The following is a 14,254-nucleotide window of genomic DNA, read 5'->3' on the forward strand; positions in this document are numbered from 1 at the left end:
GCTTCAAAATAACAGAGGGATGGTATTTGACCCTGAGCTATTAATTTTTGAAGCTGCATGACAGGTACATACAGGTTTCATTACACTAAGCTTTTTTTAATTTTGTATATGTGTGAAATTTTCCATAACAAAGTTTTTAGGCGGAAAAAATATTAAAGGGACATAAGAGCTTATTCAAGAAAAATGATATGGTATCTGAACAAATGGATATATTTATGTTCAAGGATGAGACCATTAAATATAGTAAAGATACCAATTCTACCAAGATTAAATTGCAAATTAAACTGCAGAGGTACTAAATATGACTTTAACACACTTCACATCAAAAGCAAGAGTCTAAATTCCCTTCCCCTTGAATATAGGCTAGTCTTAATAACTCACTTGTAATGTAAAGAATGTGGCAGAAGTTATGCTGCCTAAATTCCAAGACTAAGTCATATAAAAGATATGACTTCCACCAGGCTCTCTTTCTCAGGATATCACCTTTTAACCCAGACCCACACAGGGGAAAAAAGCCACATGAAAGGACCATATGTACACATTCTGGCCTACTGACTAGTAAAGATCACTGCCAATAACCAGCAACAACTGTTACACTGTGAATAAACAAGTCTACAGATTACTCTAGTAACAAAGGCAAAATAACCAAAAAATGTATGCAAAAAATAAAACCAACAATTTCATAACAAACACAACCACTCAGATCACATTTATGTGTATTTCCTTCTTTCTCTGCATGATAAAATAGAGGGTACAGATCAGATAATATACAGATCAGATGGCATCCTATGACATGTAAACATAAGTAGATGCTGTCATTAAGTAGGCAGTCTCAGAAATTTAGTTCAGTCTGCTCCAACATGGTTGTTCCACCCTAGAGACCCAACGTGAACCAGCCCCAAAAGGAAATAGGTAAGAAGCCACAAAAATGATACAGTATAAAGTACATGTCTTTCATACTAAACCTGTTAGTCTAGCTTGTAATACCTTCCATATGACAGAGCAAGTAAATACTTACTAGTTTCCACTCTATTAAAGACTCCCATTTTGTCCATACTCCTACATCAAACATCTCACCATTACTATCAAAGCACATTTTATAATGGCATAAATCGCTACTAAAACCTAGAATTATTTAAACCCAGTATCAACTAACAAGAAAGCAAAGCAGCTAGCAAAGAAATCCAACTTCAACTCAGTTCACAGGAAGTGGTTACCTTTAAGCAAAAAGTTAACAAATTCCTTGTGAACCCTTCCCATTCCTCTTCTTGGGAATCAAGTTTCTCTTCTTGGGAATCAACTACCATAAATGAAGGGATGGTTGCCTATTCAAAACGTCTGAGAAAACATGAAGCAGACGCTGTCGCTGACAACTATCTCAGACTTTATCCACCAAAAGCAAATCTGGAAATGATTTTGAAGAAAAACCTCTCATGTGTTACCTACTTCATCGCTACCAATTCTAGAAATAGCAAAATGAAGGACATATACAAGCTGATTTCAAAGACTGAACCTTCAGATTTCAAGTTGTCAACTAAACTTACCAATTTAACTTTCGGAGTAGTTACATATTTTACCAATAGCCTTCCCTTTAGGAATATTCCAGATACATATTTTGCTTTCTGAGTATGTGTCTCTGTGTGGTGAGAGGGAAGGTACCTAAAACTGTAGCTGCGACAGAACCTTGAACCCTCCTCTGTCAGCTGATTGGGCCGCCCCTGTATGGTGTCAAATCGGGTCGGACTTAAGAGATTTCACTACTCTGAAAAAAATATATATATATATCGATGGTGGAGGACCAGGTTTTAAGAAATGGACGAAAAGAAGGTAAGAATCGGGGCGGGGTGACTTAGGAAAAGAAGCCTTGGAAATGGGGCGCTCGAGCCCACCCCCACCCGCACTTCCGGGCCCGCTCGCTCTCCCGGAGTCGCTCTCCCCAGAGGCCTCGCGGGGTCCCCGAGCCTCGCAGCTGTGCGGCCGGCCCGGTCTCCACACGGGGAAGCAACACCGGCCTGCGTCGGCAGCCCTCGGCCCGCCGCCCGGCTGGCTGCGAGGGTTACCTGTTGAGGAGCAGGGAGGCGGCGCTGAGGCAGAGCAGCAGGAAGCAAAACAGCGGGTACTGGCGGCAGATCTCGCGTCCCACGTCCAGCCGCAGCCGCTGCTTCAGCTTCTCCCCTATCGCCCGCACCCAGGGCACCATGTCGGCTGAAGCAGCGCTACCGTGTGAAGCCGAGGTCGAGGCGACCCCGTCAACCTCCAGCGTCCCCGCCCAGCCGGCCGGGCGGCCGACCCACGCAGCCGCGAACCCGCGGACCCGCGGACAGTCCGCGGGCTGCAGTCACCGAAGGCCCCGCCCCCCAGGGCGCCGGCGCGCGTGCGCGGTCACCGCCCCCAGCCGAGGGTGGGGGGGGAAATGGTCGTGAGACGCGCGCGACGAGCGCGACGCGCGCGACGCCGTCACCCGGTGCGCGGCCGGCCGCTCCGCCCGCCCATCCGGAGCCGCAGGGGCAACTTCTAACGAGTCGGGCTCCGCCAGAGACCAGCCTTCTCGGAAACCCAGGAGAAACTGCAGGACCCCGTAACCACCTGTCTTGCAGCAGAGAGAGAAGGTGATGCCCAGAGCAAGGGAGAAAAAGATCCCCACACGCGGGAGACGCTGTCGGCGGGACCCCCGGAGCCCGCGGTGCCTGCTGGGCGCTGTAGTCTTTGTGACGTGAGCCCATGGTGGGGGCGGATGGAGCTAGTGGCTGCGCCCCCCTGCCCTACCCTGTCCTCACGGGGGCCGCAGCTCCGACTGGGGGCAGGTCTGTGCTTGGCGCGACGCCCCAACTAGGGGCGGGCGAATAAAAAACATCGCTGTAATTAGTACGGAAGCGTCAGAGCACCGGCCGCCGCCCCTGCGAGGCATCTTGTGCGTGTTCGCGGGCGAGGTAGTGCTCAGTGCACTCCAGCCCCGCGGACCTAACCAAAATCTGCAGGATTTGGACGAGGCAGGTTGGTAGTTTAGATTAAATCTCTCTCGTAGTCTCGTAGGGCTTTCTGATTATTAAGTCGTCACATCTCTAAATTTTGATTTTCGCTCCTACGCTACTCTGAAGCAGAGACGTCATTCTAGTCCCAACTAAAATTTAGACGGCGCGCTAAGCATTGTCTTTAACCTTCACTCATTCACCTCAAGATGTAGGTAGGCTTTTTTCTCCCATTTGGCGGCTACATTACCGAGGCGGTGAAACTTGCTAGGAATCAATACAGCCAACGAAATGGGGGAGTTGAGGCCATTCTAACCCCGCAGCTGGCGTTCTCAGGCTGCCTATTTCTCCTTAGGACATTACCTTCCCAAGTGCAGTTACAGACATGTTCAGAAAAAAATTTTAAGTGTTACGTAGTTTCATGTTTTCCCAGGTTATTCCTAATACATGGGTCATTTTAAAATGATGCATTCTCTTTCAGAATGTGTCATTCCTTATTCCATTAATGTCTAATTTCATCGATAGTATCCTTGATTATAAATCTACACATATTTCTAATAATTTGAGGACCAGCATTAATAAAATTGTTGGATTAAAGCATAAGAACATGATGCTGCCAAATTTCTTCCTAGAATGACAGTAGTATATAAAAATACCCATTTCACTGATCCTCACCATAGATATAGTTTAAAAATCACAAATATGCTCATGTTATTCCATTTCAAAGACATTCAAAAGACTACCATCATTGGAAAGCTTATTTTTGTTGTTTTGGGGATACATATGTATTTAATTTCACTTGCATACTCCCCCCCCCATCCCCTTTATCTATAGCCACTTGTTTATATGGACATTCTAAGGCCATACTGAAATATAAATAAATGGTGTATGTGGTTTAAATTAAGTATATCATATGCCTACTTGTGGTCTTCAGTGCTTTTATACCTGGGTATATTATTACATTTTTGGCTTTTTTGGAAAGTTATATTCCCAATAGCTTTTTTTTTTTTTCTTTCTTTCTTACAAGATTATTCTGAAATTACTGTTCAACATTTTGGTATTGCCAGTGCATTTCAAAGATAAATATTCTGTTCTGTTCAAACTAGACATCTTTGTAACATCCCACTAAGATTTCTTTCCTATGATTTTTCTTAGCAGAGGCATTAAGAATAAGCAAATTAAACAATAGTCTACATTTCCATATTGCCCTTAAACTCAGAAACCTTTCTGCCATAAGAAAATCTTTGCAGTCCCTACCTAAAACAAGAAAAAGAAATATTCCCATTTAGACAGGCCTTATCTAATAAAATTAAGTAATGTTTAGTTCATTATACATTTTTAACTTTATGGTGTAGAATCCATTTTCACATTCACACACAGCCTGACTTCTTTCAACTGTATGAACTTCCTAGTGGAGATAGGGGCAGGACAAGTAATGCTGTTTCTGAAACCAGCTCCACCCTCTAGCAGTTGTATTACACTGGGCAAATTATTAATTGCTTGTCCTATCTCTCAACCCCTCCCTGCCTTCTCAACTCTAAAACAGAGGTATCTTTGTAAGAGAAATTAAATTGGATGAAAGCTTTTTACAATGCTTAATACAAAGTTTTCTTATTTTACCAATTTAAGAACATGGCAAAAACCAGTCATACTAATTAGCTTTATTTGGATTATAACAATCTAAAATGGCAATGACATGAAATCAAACTGATGACTCCCTATCAGAACTTAAAGTCCAATGCAGTACTAGCCATTATCTCTGCCTTTGAGCACTTGAAGTGTGACTATGCTTTAGATTTTGTGTAAAATATGCATTAGATTTTGAAGACATGAAAATACAAACTATCTCAAACTTTCAAAACTTGATTATATGCTAAATGATATTTTAGAATGGGCTAAAAATGCTAATCCCGTTTCTTCTGTAACTAGAAAAATTTTAAGTACATTTGTGGTTTGCATTGTATTTCTTCGTGACAATGGTCCCTAGACTAACGGTAGCTGTGGTGAACTAGTACAATTAATGTGTAATTTTTTTATAAATGCGAATTGTCATGTGCTAGAGGTACATTTTGCAACTACAATAAAGTAAAAAAAATCAGTTGATAATGTACCCATCTAAAAGGGCTTATAAACATCAAAATAAAATCCAGTAAGATCTCCATTACTTTAATATTTATTGAATTAGCAATTGTGTAAGGCCCTGTACTAGATGTGGTAGCAGATACAATGATCAAGATGCATTTTTCTGACCTCCGAAGGCTTACAATCTAGTGGAGACATGTCACATTTAAAATAATGTATAATGCTGGGCATATTTATATATGAAGGCGGTAATTTTTAATGACAGGTGATGGGACAGGGAAATTTTCAGCTGGTGAGGATCTTGAAAGGCCTCAGGGAAGACAACTTTAGAAAATAGTATTTATCTCTTTGCTTTCACTTAATTTTCAGAAGTCATACATTAAGCAAGTTTTTGAAATGTTTCTAGTTAATTAAACCTCATCTCCCACTTCCACCGCAAACTAGCAAACTCCAAATTGCTACTTATATATTGGGACAGGAACTTCTGGTGTTGAGCCTGCTTCTTGCTGATGACCCCAAATAAAAACCAAATTTTAACATGTTGAGGGTCATTATTTTCTATGGCATTAGTGTACCAGGAAGATAAAATGCATACACACTCACTACCTACCTGAAAGAGCCATTACAGTTCCACTCTCAACAGATGCCTCCTAGAATTTGTGCATGGGCTCAAGATTGGCATTTCCAGAACTCAGGATTTTTGTCCATCTCTTAAAATGGTGTGGTTTACTTTGTGGCACTCCTAATGTTATTTTAACAGTCTTAATTTCATTTCACAATACCATGTTCTCCTTACAACCTATCCCTATGTATCAGCCTCTTTACTTCCACAAATGTTCCTTTCCTTGGTTTTTAAAAATGGAACTCATTACAATGGAAAATACGTAATTCAGGGAAAACAATAGGAATTTTTGTGAGTTTGAAATGTTCACAATGCAGTTATTACTTTACTATTTAGGACACTTTTCTTTGGCCATGAAGTTAAAACCTCCAAAGGGAGATATGAATCAATACAACTTTAGATCTCAAAACAGATACTCCCTTGGTCAAAAAAAAAAAAAAAAAGAGGCTATGTTTTGACTATGAAAATTCTGGGTGGTCTTAACATCTCAGGACAAAAAAATTTAACATTTAATGTTTGTCTTCTTATTTTTAAGATACAAGGATAACCGTACTATCCAAATTTTACTTTCATGGAAATGGGTACCTTGGTCTTAACCTCAGAAAATGTAAATTACTCATTAGCTGAGTGGAAACTGAAAATATACTCAACTGCCTGTTGGTAAATATTAAAGACTGAAAAAAGGCACTTAGAATGTACATTACCGATGTTCTACCTTTTCAAGTAATCCTTGAAAGAAAAAACATTCCAATTAATTTCTTAACTACAGAGACAAATGCTTCTTCTCATAAAAATAGAATTGCTTTAACTCTATTCTGATGTTGAAATGTAGCTTTCAACTGACTTCAGTAACTTCTGAAAACACTCTACAATAATTTACTCTTTATATATATTTTTTAAATATAAAAACTAAAGCACTTTCACATGGTACCTATAAACAACCATGAAACTATGCATGCATGGTTCAGAATTATGACTATCATGAATAATGGTGCTTCAGTTCCAATTCTAGTTAAGTACACTGCCAAATAATTGAAATCTACTTTTACTAAAAAGGAATTCTTATTTTGGCAAACTAATTCCAGCTATAATAAATTCAATATATATCCAAATAGTTAGATAATTTTAGAAATTATTGAAAATCTCCCCTTATAAACTGAGAGTTAGGTTTCTTTGGCTCTAATAAAAACAAGATTTTAAAATATTATGAGAATTGTTGAGTGTTATTAGCCATATGGTCTACATTTAATTTTGTGAAGTCAGATATATTCTTATATATTCAGTTACAAACTTTATCCCAGATGTCCAGAGTTCTATCCCTTACTTTGTTTAAATAACAATTTAAAAATTACCTTACTTTTAATTCCTTTTTTTCTGAAGGCTATGAAGAAAGCTTCTCTAAGAATGCACACAGGAACACTGATGGCAGACTGGAGCAGTTTTTCTAGGACTTCAAGAGTTAAGATGCCAACAACAAATACTTAACTAGACCCTTTCAAGAATTAGGTTTTCAAACATTTTAATATATATTATTCTTAAATGTTACTTTATCTATTCAATCTCACCCAAGTTCCATAGTTTTTATTTTTCCCGCTGTATAAAGCAGCATATAAGACTGTCAATAATGGTAGAGAATGGAAAATTCTAACCACCATGTACACTGTTGACAGAAAACGAAAATGATTCTGAAGACTCTTCTTGCTTTTAAAAAGTATAGAAATAGAACTTTCAATAGCTGCCAGATGTTTCAAAACCATGGCTTTGCTCCTAGAGTTTCCTTTAAGCAGAGGTTGATAACTTTTATTTTTAAGACTCCTATAAATAGCTGTTACAAACCTATACCACAAGCAATAAAGAAAAATCAGCTATCCTTATGTGACCCCAGAAATCCAGAGTTAGGATTTTTATCTTGGTGCTCTCAAGGATACTTCAAGGGTAGTTTTAATACACCTGTACAGCAAGACTACTATTCTGAAGATTTTTGTTTGAAGAGTTCGTTTGCAGTGGGTTAGAAAGAAATCTAAGACGTCACAAATGTGAAGTGAAAAAGTAACTATAAGAAAGTAAAAATCAAAATCAACAACTATGAACCAGAGACAGTCTATGGGGGGAGGGATTGGATTGGGGTCAAAATAAGGGGTTGCAATTGTATGGGTAATATAAAAATAAAATTTATAATAAAAAAAAATGTGAAGTGAGTGAAAGACAAGGCAAGCATTTTGTTTATAGACAATGTAAGGATGATGACCTGGAGCCAATTTACAAAACTTTACAAAATTTTATACACATGTGCCTCATTTTACTTCACTTGGACAGTACTATTGTAGACTCTGGAGACAAAGATATGGCAAACCACTATAATTAAATGTGCCACTTATAAATTTGGATTTTTAGGAACCTTTTATTTATAAATATGAAGGTTGATCAGATCTGAACTTCCTAAAAAGTAGAACACTTGGGTACTAAGGGCATTTCAGGGGTCTATCAGTAATAATGATCAATTGTAGCTGGATGTGAAATTATTAGAACATAATCACCGACAGCTGAGCATGCTAAATTATTAGAACATAAATCACTGACAGCTGAGCAAGACATGAAATGCAGACCTGCAAACTCAATGAAATATCAGCAAAATCCTCATATTAAAAAGGAACATACTTAGACAAGCTAGGAAACTATAAATGTAAGTAAGAGAATATGGAGATAAATATGGAGAAAAAGAGGAAGTAAGGACAGTAAAGAACTGGTGGTCAGAATTAGAGAACCAGCAAAATGCCAAGAAAACTTTTTCAAAGGGAGTGATTCAATATAACAAATGGTTATAACTTTTTTAAAGTGTCATTTTCTTATCAGTCCTACTGGATCCTGTGAATGGTTCGTGAAATAGAAGCAAGAGGAATGTAACTTGGAGGGGCATCCTTCCCAAACCACTAAGCTGCCTAGAAAAAGGTGCAGCAAAAATGCTTTCTTTATTCTGATGATCAAGTATGTGAGGTTTCAACCTAAGATAGGTTACTGGAGGAAGAGAACTCCTGGAGCTTAAGAGAACATTTTTGCTATCCCGGATAATAAATTAGTCCTGTAATTTTTAGGAAATACTTGAATTACTAGTAGTAAAGCAAATTTAGGAGGCTGGTTTACAGTTACGCTGCCTTTTTTCTGATCAAGGTAATTTAAGTATATCAAATATTTTGCCTACAATTTCAGAATTTAAGAGACTTAAACACTAATTTCAAAAATTAAAAAATGTAGTTACTTAGGAACAATTTGAATGCTCTGTGAACTATATGAAAGTTAACCTTTTTCTTCCTCAAAATACACAGGCTCCAATGCATCCTTAGTTGTATAGAAATCTCCCACAAAAATATCACAAAAATGTAATGGGAAATTTTCATACATGTAAGGAATTAAATGGTGAATGAACACTCCTAAAGTAACATGTCCAGTATTTTATGAAACTAAGCTTTCACAACAAATGTATGAGGGCCTCCCCGGTGGCGCAGCGGGTTGAGCACAGCACTATGAAGCTGTCCACAGCCTCTGCAGCGCAGGTTCGATTTCCAGACGGCCAGGGAGATACCCATATGGCGTGGCAGACCTCTCCTGTCTCGCCACTGCTCCCCTCAGCAGTTTTTTCGGTCCTTCTGCCTATTCTGCTCCCCACTCTGTCTTTGGTGAATTCTCTCACCCTCCCGTGCCTCTGGCCTGTACCCCAGTTCTTGTATACATGAAATAAATTTTTTAAAAGTATGATTGAAAAGAAGCAAAAAAAAAAATATTATTCAGGCAAAATTTTACCAAAAATACAAGCTGTATCTCACAGAATGTTGAGAGCTAGAGAAATATCAGAATTTACTATAATCCCTTTTAACAGGTAAGAAAACTCTGAGCCAAATAAATTGTGTTTATACATTTCATTAAATGTTTCAATGACTTGAGTAATTTTGTGTTCTACCTAGAACTATTGGAGAAATGAAACTATCTAGTCTTTGAATCATGAGATTGTATTAATGCATATAGTATTTTGCTTTAACAATCTATACTTTTGTAAACTTATTTGAAAAATGAATATATACAGACTACATCAGGTTTAAATTCTATGAATACAAGAGATTAGCATGCCTGTCCATCAACTCTGATTGAACTGTTCTGGGGTATACTGTTAAAAAGCTGTATTTTTCTGTCATTTTCCTTATATATTCAAATACTATTACAGTTCAAAAATTAACCAAAAGTTTTGGTACAAAATGTCAGTTTCTCCCTTGACAGTTTGATATTTCATCATAAAGCCTAAAATAAAAACTTTTAATACCTGGAAGAGTTACATTAAACTAACCTGATGCTTAAAATGCCCTTAGGTAGAAACACTTTAAAGGATTTAGACTCTTGGCAAAGAGACAGAGAGCATATGACAAAAGCATAAAACGTATACTGTAAAAGTAACATGAACCCTCATCAAATCCCAAAGCATCAAATCTGGAAAGGGTAGGCTGGAGAAGTCCTTGTCAAAATAAGGAATAAGGAATATAGTCTCACCACCTGGTAAAAGAGCGTATGTGAAGGAACCTGTATTAAACACAAAGAGGAACACAATTTTTGATGGCTTATTATCGCCTGTATACTTACTATTCCAAAAAAGGATTTTCAAAATAAACTGGCTTTGCAGTTAAAAATATTAAATTTGCATCCTTAGTCACAAAATATCTTGTAAATACCCTTTAGCATGTTATGTGTTCTCTTTTCAAGGTTTACTCAAACTTAAATCATGATATGAAAGTAGTAATACTGATTAAGGTGGTTTCTTCTAGTAACTTTAAGATATATGTACACCATATATTCTATTTTACTACCCAGTTCTACTTTTTAAATAGCACTTTTTGTACTTAACTGCACAACTTAAGAACAAACAGGCTCATACTAGTTTTCATTTCACGCAACAACAAACAGGAAACATTTTTCATGAAGGATAAGGAGGAAGGAAAAGGCAAGACCTCTGGTTTGCAAGAATGGCAGGGAAAGAAAATTTAGGTGACTGAAAGTCTGTAAAACCGCTTTAAGAGTCTATTTATTATTCCTTCTTCCTCAAAGGGAGTAAGCTGCCTGGGAGGGTTCTGAGGCAACAATTAGGCACTTTTTTCTGGCTTTGGAATATACCCTCCTTGTCTGCCTGTTCCCAAGAGTGTTAAGATAAAGACTTTTAATCCTCATGTTTCCTCTCACACACAGAATTTAAGTCATCCGAGTCCACAGGCCCAGCAACCCCAAACTACTTTTATCAATATCCTTCTTTCATAAATATCAATCATCATCAAACATTTGAGAATCAGAAGTACAAAAGGTAAATACAACGTAAGTGAACTAGTATTGCAAGGCTTCCTTTAAGAAACTTAAAAAATATATATGTAATTCAAGAATGAACAAGACAGTTCATATATAAAAATAGGCTGCTCTACTGCTGAAATCTGAAGTCATTATGCCCTGGAGAGAGGAGAAAAGTGACACCTTGCATACATAAAGTATAAAAAAGCTAGTGATGGGATGAGGAAAAAAGTTTAAAATAATCCAGTCTAATTCTTCAAATTCAAGGTCCAAAAAGCAAGGAGAAAACTGAAGTGAAAGCAAAATTTTTAGCAAGAAACCCTTACCAGTCAAAAACAAAGACCAATATTAGTGTCACAAAACTTTAGAAAACAAGTAAAAAGACAAATATCCGAATGCTAAGAAAAAAAGATAACCTAAAAAAGAATTTAAATCAGATTCATCAACCCCAGACACAACAAAATGAAACAATACTTCCAAAGTTCTGATGGAAAATGATATTGAAGCTAGAAGCTAATCTCCAAACTGCCAGCAAGAGAGGATGAAACGCCTGTTCTGGTATGCAAGACGGGTTATTTCTGTAAAAAATGACCAGAGAACATAATGCAGCAAGAAAGGGGAATCTAAAGGACAATGGGACCCAGCAGTAGAATGTTGAGAGGAATCCTAAGATGACAGGAGTCATTAGGGAATATTAGTTAAATAACTAGAAAACCTCAGTAACATAATTAGAAACAGAAAAAAAATCACAATCACAATTCATCTTAAAATAACATCAGGAGTCTAAGAAAATAAATACAAGAAAATCTATTCCTTATATCTTGCCCACCAAAGGGCAAATTTTGTCAAATTATATACAAAACTATTCATACTACTTACTATACATACATTCTGGCTATCTTCACTCTACGCAAAATATAAGATAGTAAGTTATCAAATGTCATAAACCTGACAGCAGAAAAGTAAATAGAATTAACTGGGAGTGTCCTGCACAATAAAATTAACATGAGACTTGAGTACTTTAGTGTAAGAAAGGTAATCCTTGAATTTAAAAATGTCAGGCAAAGATTGTGACTAGTGTAAGCTAAATTCTTCATGAAGGGTAAAGACACAATACCAAGTATATAAGCATAATTCCTTTATTCGGCACTACTCAAAGTAGTAGTTATATATATTATACTGAGACAGCAACTTAAATTCAGAGCCTCCCTTTGCAATTTAACTTCAACCACCTACCAACTGGAAGGTAAATAAGATTCTTCATAAGGATGCAACCATTCCTGTTATTTTTTGAAATATATGAATTACTGTTAGAAACAGATGCTTTCAAGTTGTAGTTATCTAACCTTCATGTTTTTCTCAGGTACCATTACATGCTCGGCAAAATAACCTGATAAAAACCTAATGAACTTAAAACCAACTACTCTTAATTCAACAAAACAAGAATTCAATCTTGAAGTACCCCTTCCTCATAAATGAGTGTACACAGGGTTTGTGGATTCAACTTTGTTCAGTAGCTTAGAATTAAGCTGAACATCCGCATAAAGGAAAATCCCTGGGCTGGGTTAATATTATAACTAGTAGATATAAAGAACATAGTGTAAATTGTAAGGCTTACTGTTCCCCTAACTACAATTTTGATTTGTGTGTCAGATGAATAATGTTAAATATGGACCTTTGTGACCTTAATTTACTTTACTTGCATTTCATGCTCATTAATTTTAGCCTCCCATGCTATATATTTGTTGAAATGGATTCCTTTTTCAAGTTAACATGCCACAATTATGTCTAAGCAAATTAATACCCACCAAACATGTTTTAAAATATCTTTAAATGCCTGCCTAGCAAAATTCAGATACCCGTCCCAGAGCTTTCATACTAAAAGGAGGTCAGATCAAAGAAACAATGACCTTAAAGTAGCAGTAGTGATCTAAAGACTTATCAAAAAACAGACACAAAATAGGGGTAAGAAAAACTAGTAAACTACAGTACCTGCTGATGGGCTAACTTTGCTGGTGGCCAAAAGCTTTATGTTTTATAAATGAATCCATTTACAAATAACACCTATTTATAAACAAATTGCACTTAGCATGCCTGAAGGAAATTGCACCTGTTCTTAACATTAAAATATACCTTTACATTTAATTATTGCAAATTCATGTGAATTTTTACTATTTCAAGAAAAAAAACAACTCAATTTTCCCCCCAAAGCTATAGTACGTACTATATATCCATGTGGCAGCAAAGAATTGAAATATATATTCCAATTTTTATAGCTATCTAGCTCTTCAAGCATATTCCAATTAAATATTCTGATAAACTGTTAAAACAATTTGAGGTCTAATTCTTGATTCTTAATAAAGCAACACAATTATCAATATTCAAGATACTCTCTTAAAAAATGAAGTTGTAAGGACTACTTTACCCTTGACATGAAAAAAATCCACTTAATTTTAGCGATTTTGAGTTTGATACAGTAGTAACTAACATTTTCTAATTCCCTAAGGAAAAAATCAGGGCACTTATGTTCCCAAATTTTGTCAGTTCCATAAAATTTTGTCACACCAATGCTGTTCAGATTTTTACCTCATTTATAAAAAAACTACAAGACAATTCTTCTGGTATGTCACTTAAACCATCCATTATAATTCCCACTTTTCTACGCGTTTTATGTTACTGTGAACAAGTCCTAGTCTCATCTTTCAGTTAATTTGTGATGTGGGGACTGAGGCCACATCAAAACCTTTGTCCTTTTGCCTGAAAAACCAAACTGGCTATTGTTTACAAATGACAGAAAATGCCAATTCCCTTAGGTATCTTAAAATTCTCTCCAAAACAAATTGTTTTGTCAAAAGTCTTTTCAGACAAGATGAAAGCCTTAAAAAAAAAAAAAATTAAATAGCAGCCCTCCAACAATTCCTCAGATTTAGAACTTTTTAAACCAACCTTATGAGCAGTTAAGATATTCACTGAAGCTCGTAATATCCTAAAATAACCTTATTGTGATCCAAGTTCACTGCTTGTGTTAAAAACACATTTTAGGAAACACTTGAAGACACTCATTTCCAATGGTTTATTAGGACTTCCCTGTCACCCACTTCTATTCAATCAGCAGCCTTATTTCAACAAGAGGAAAAAAAATACTCGTTTGGCATTGCACAAACAGGGAACATAAATGGTTTTCAAAGTGCCCCTAATGGTACACCAGAGTTTTTCAGGTATAAAACTTCCATGACTGTTCTAAGTTGACAAGTTTGTCTCA

At 36.8% G+C, this 14,254-nt stretch overlaps 1 protein-coding gene across 6 annotated transcripts in view; it reads right to left on the reverse strand.

The window, feature by feature from the left end:
• The window catches only part of SNX14 (sorting nexin 14), a 55,285-nt gene extending 52,617 nt beyond the window's left edge, over nt 1-2,668 (reverse strand). For 3 of the 6 annotated variants that reach the window (XM_054699015.1, XM_054699017.1, XM_037520049.2), the window contains exon 1: nt 2,061-2,300. In XM_054699015.1, coding sequence (XP_054554990.1) covers nt 2,061-2,200 — 140 coding nt within the window. In that variant the 5' untranslated portion in view covers nt 2,201-2,300. Of the gene's footprint in view, nt 1-2,060; nt 2,301-2,586 lie in introns of those variants that run through there. The other 3 variants (XM_054699016.1, XM_037520050.2, XM_037520051.2) reach the window with 2 other exon arrangements.
• Between the last annotated feature and the right edge of the window lie 11,586 nt (nt 2,669-14,254).

This window comes from Talpa occidentalis, unplaced genomic scaffold (assembly GCF_014898055.3).
Source record: "Talpa occidentalis isolate TD23 unplaced genomic scaffold, MPIMG_talOcc4v2.1 talOcc4.2, whole genome shotgun sequence".
Lineage (NCBI taxonomy): Eukaryota > Metazoa > Chordata > Mammalia > Eulipotyphla > Talpidae > Talpa > Talpa occidentalis.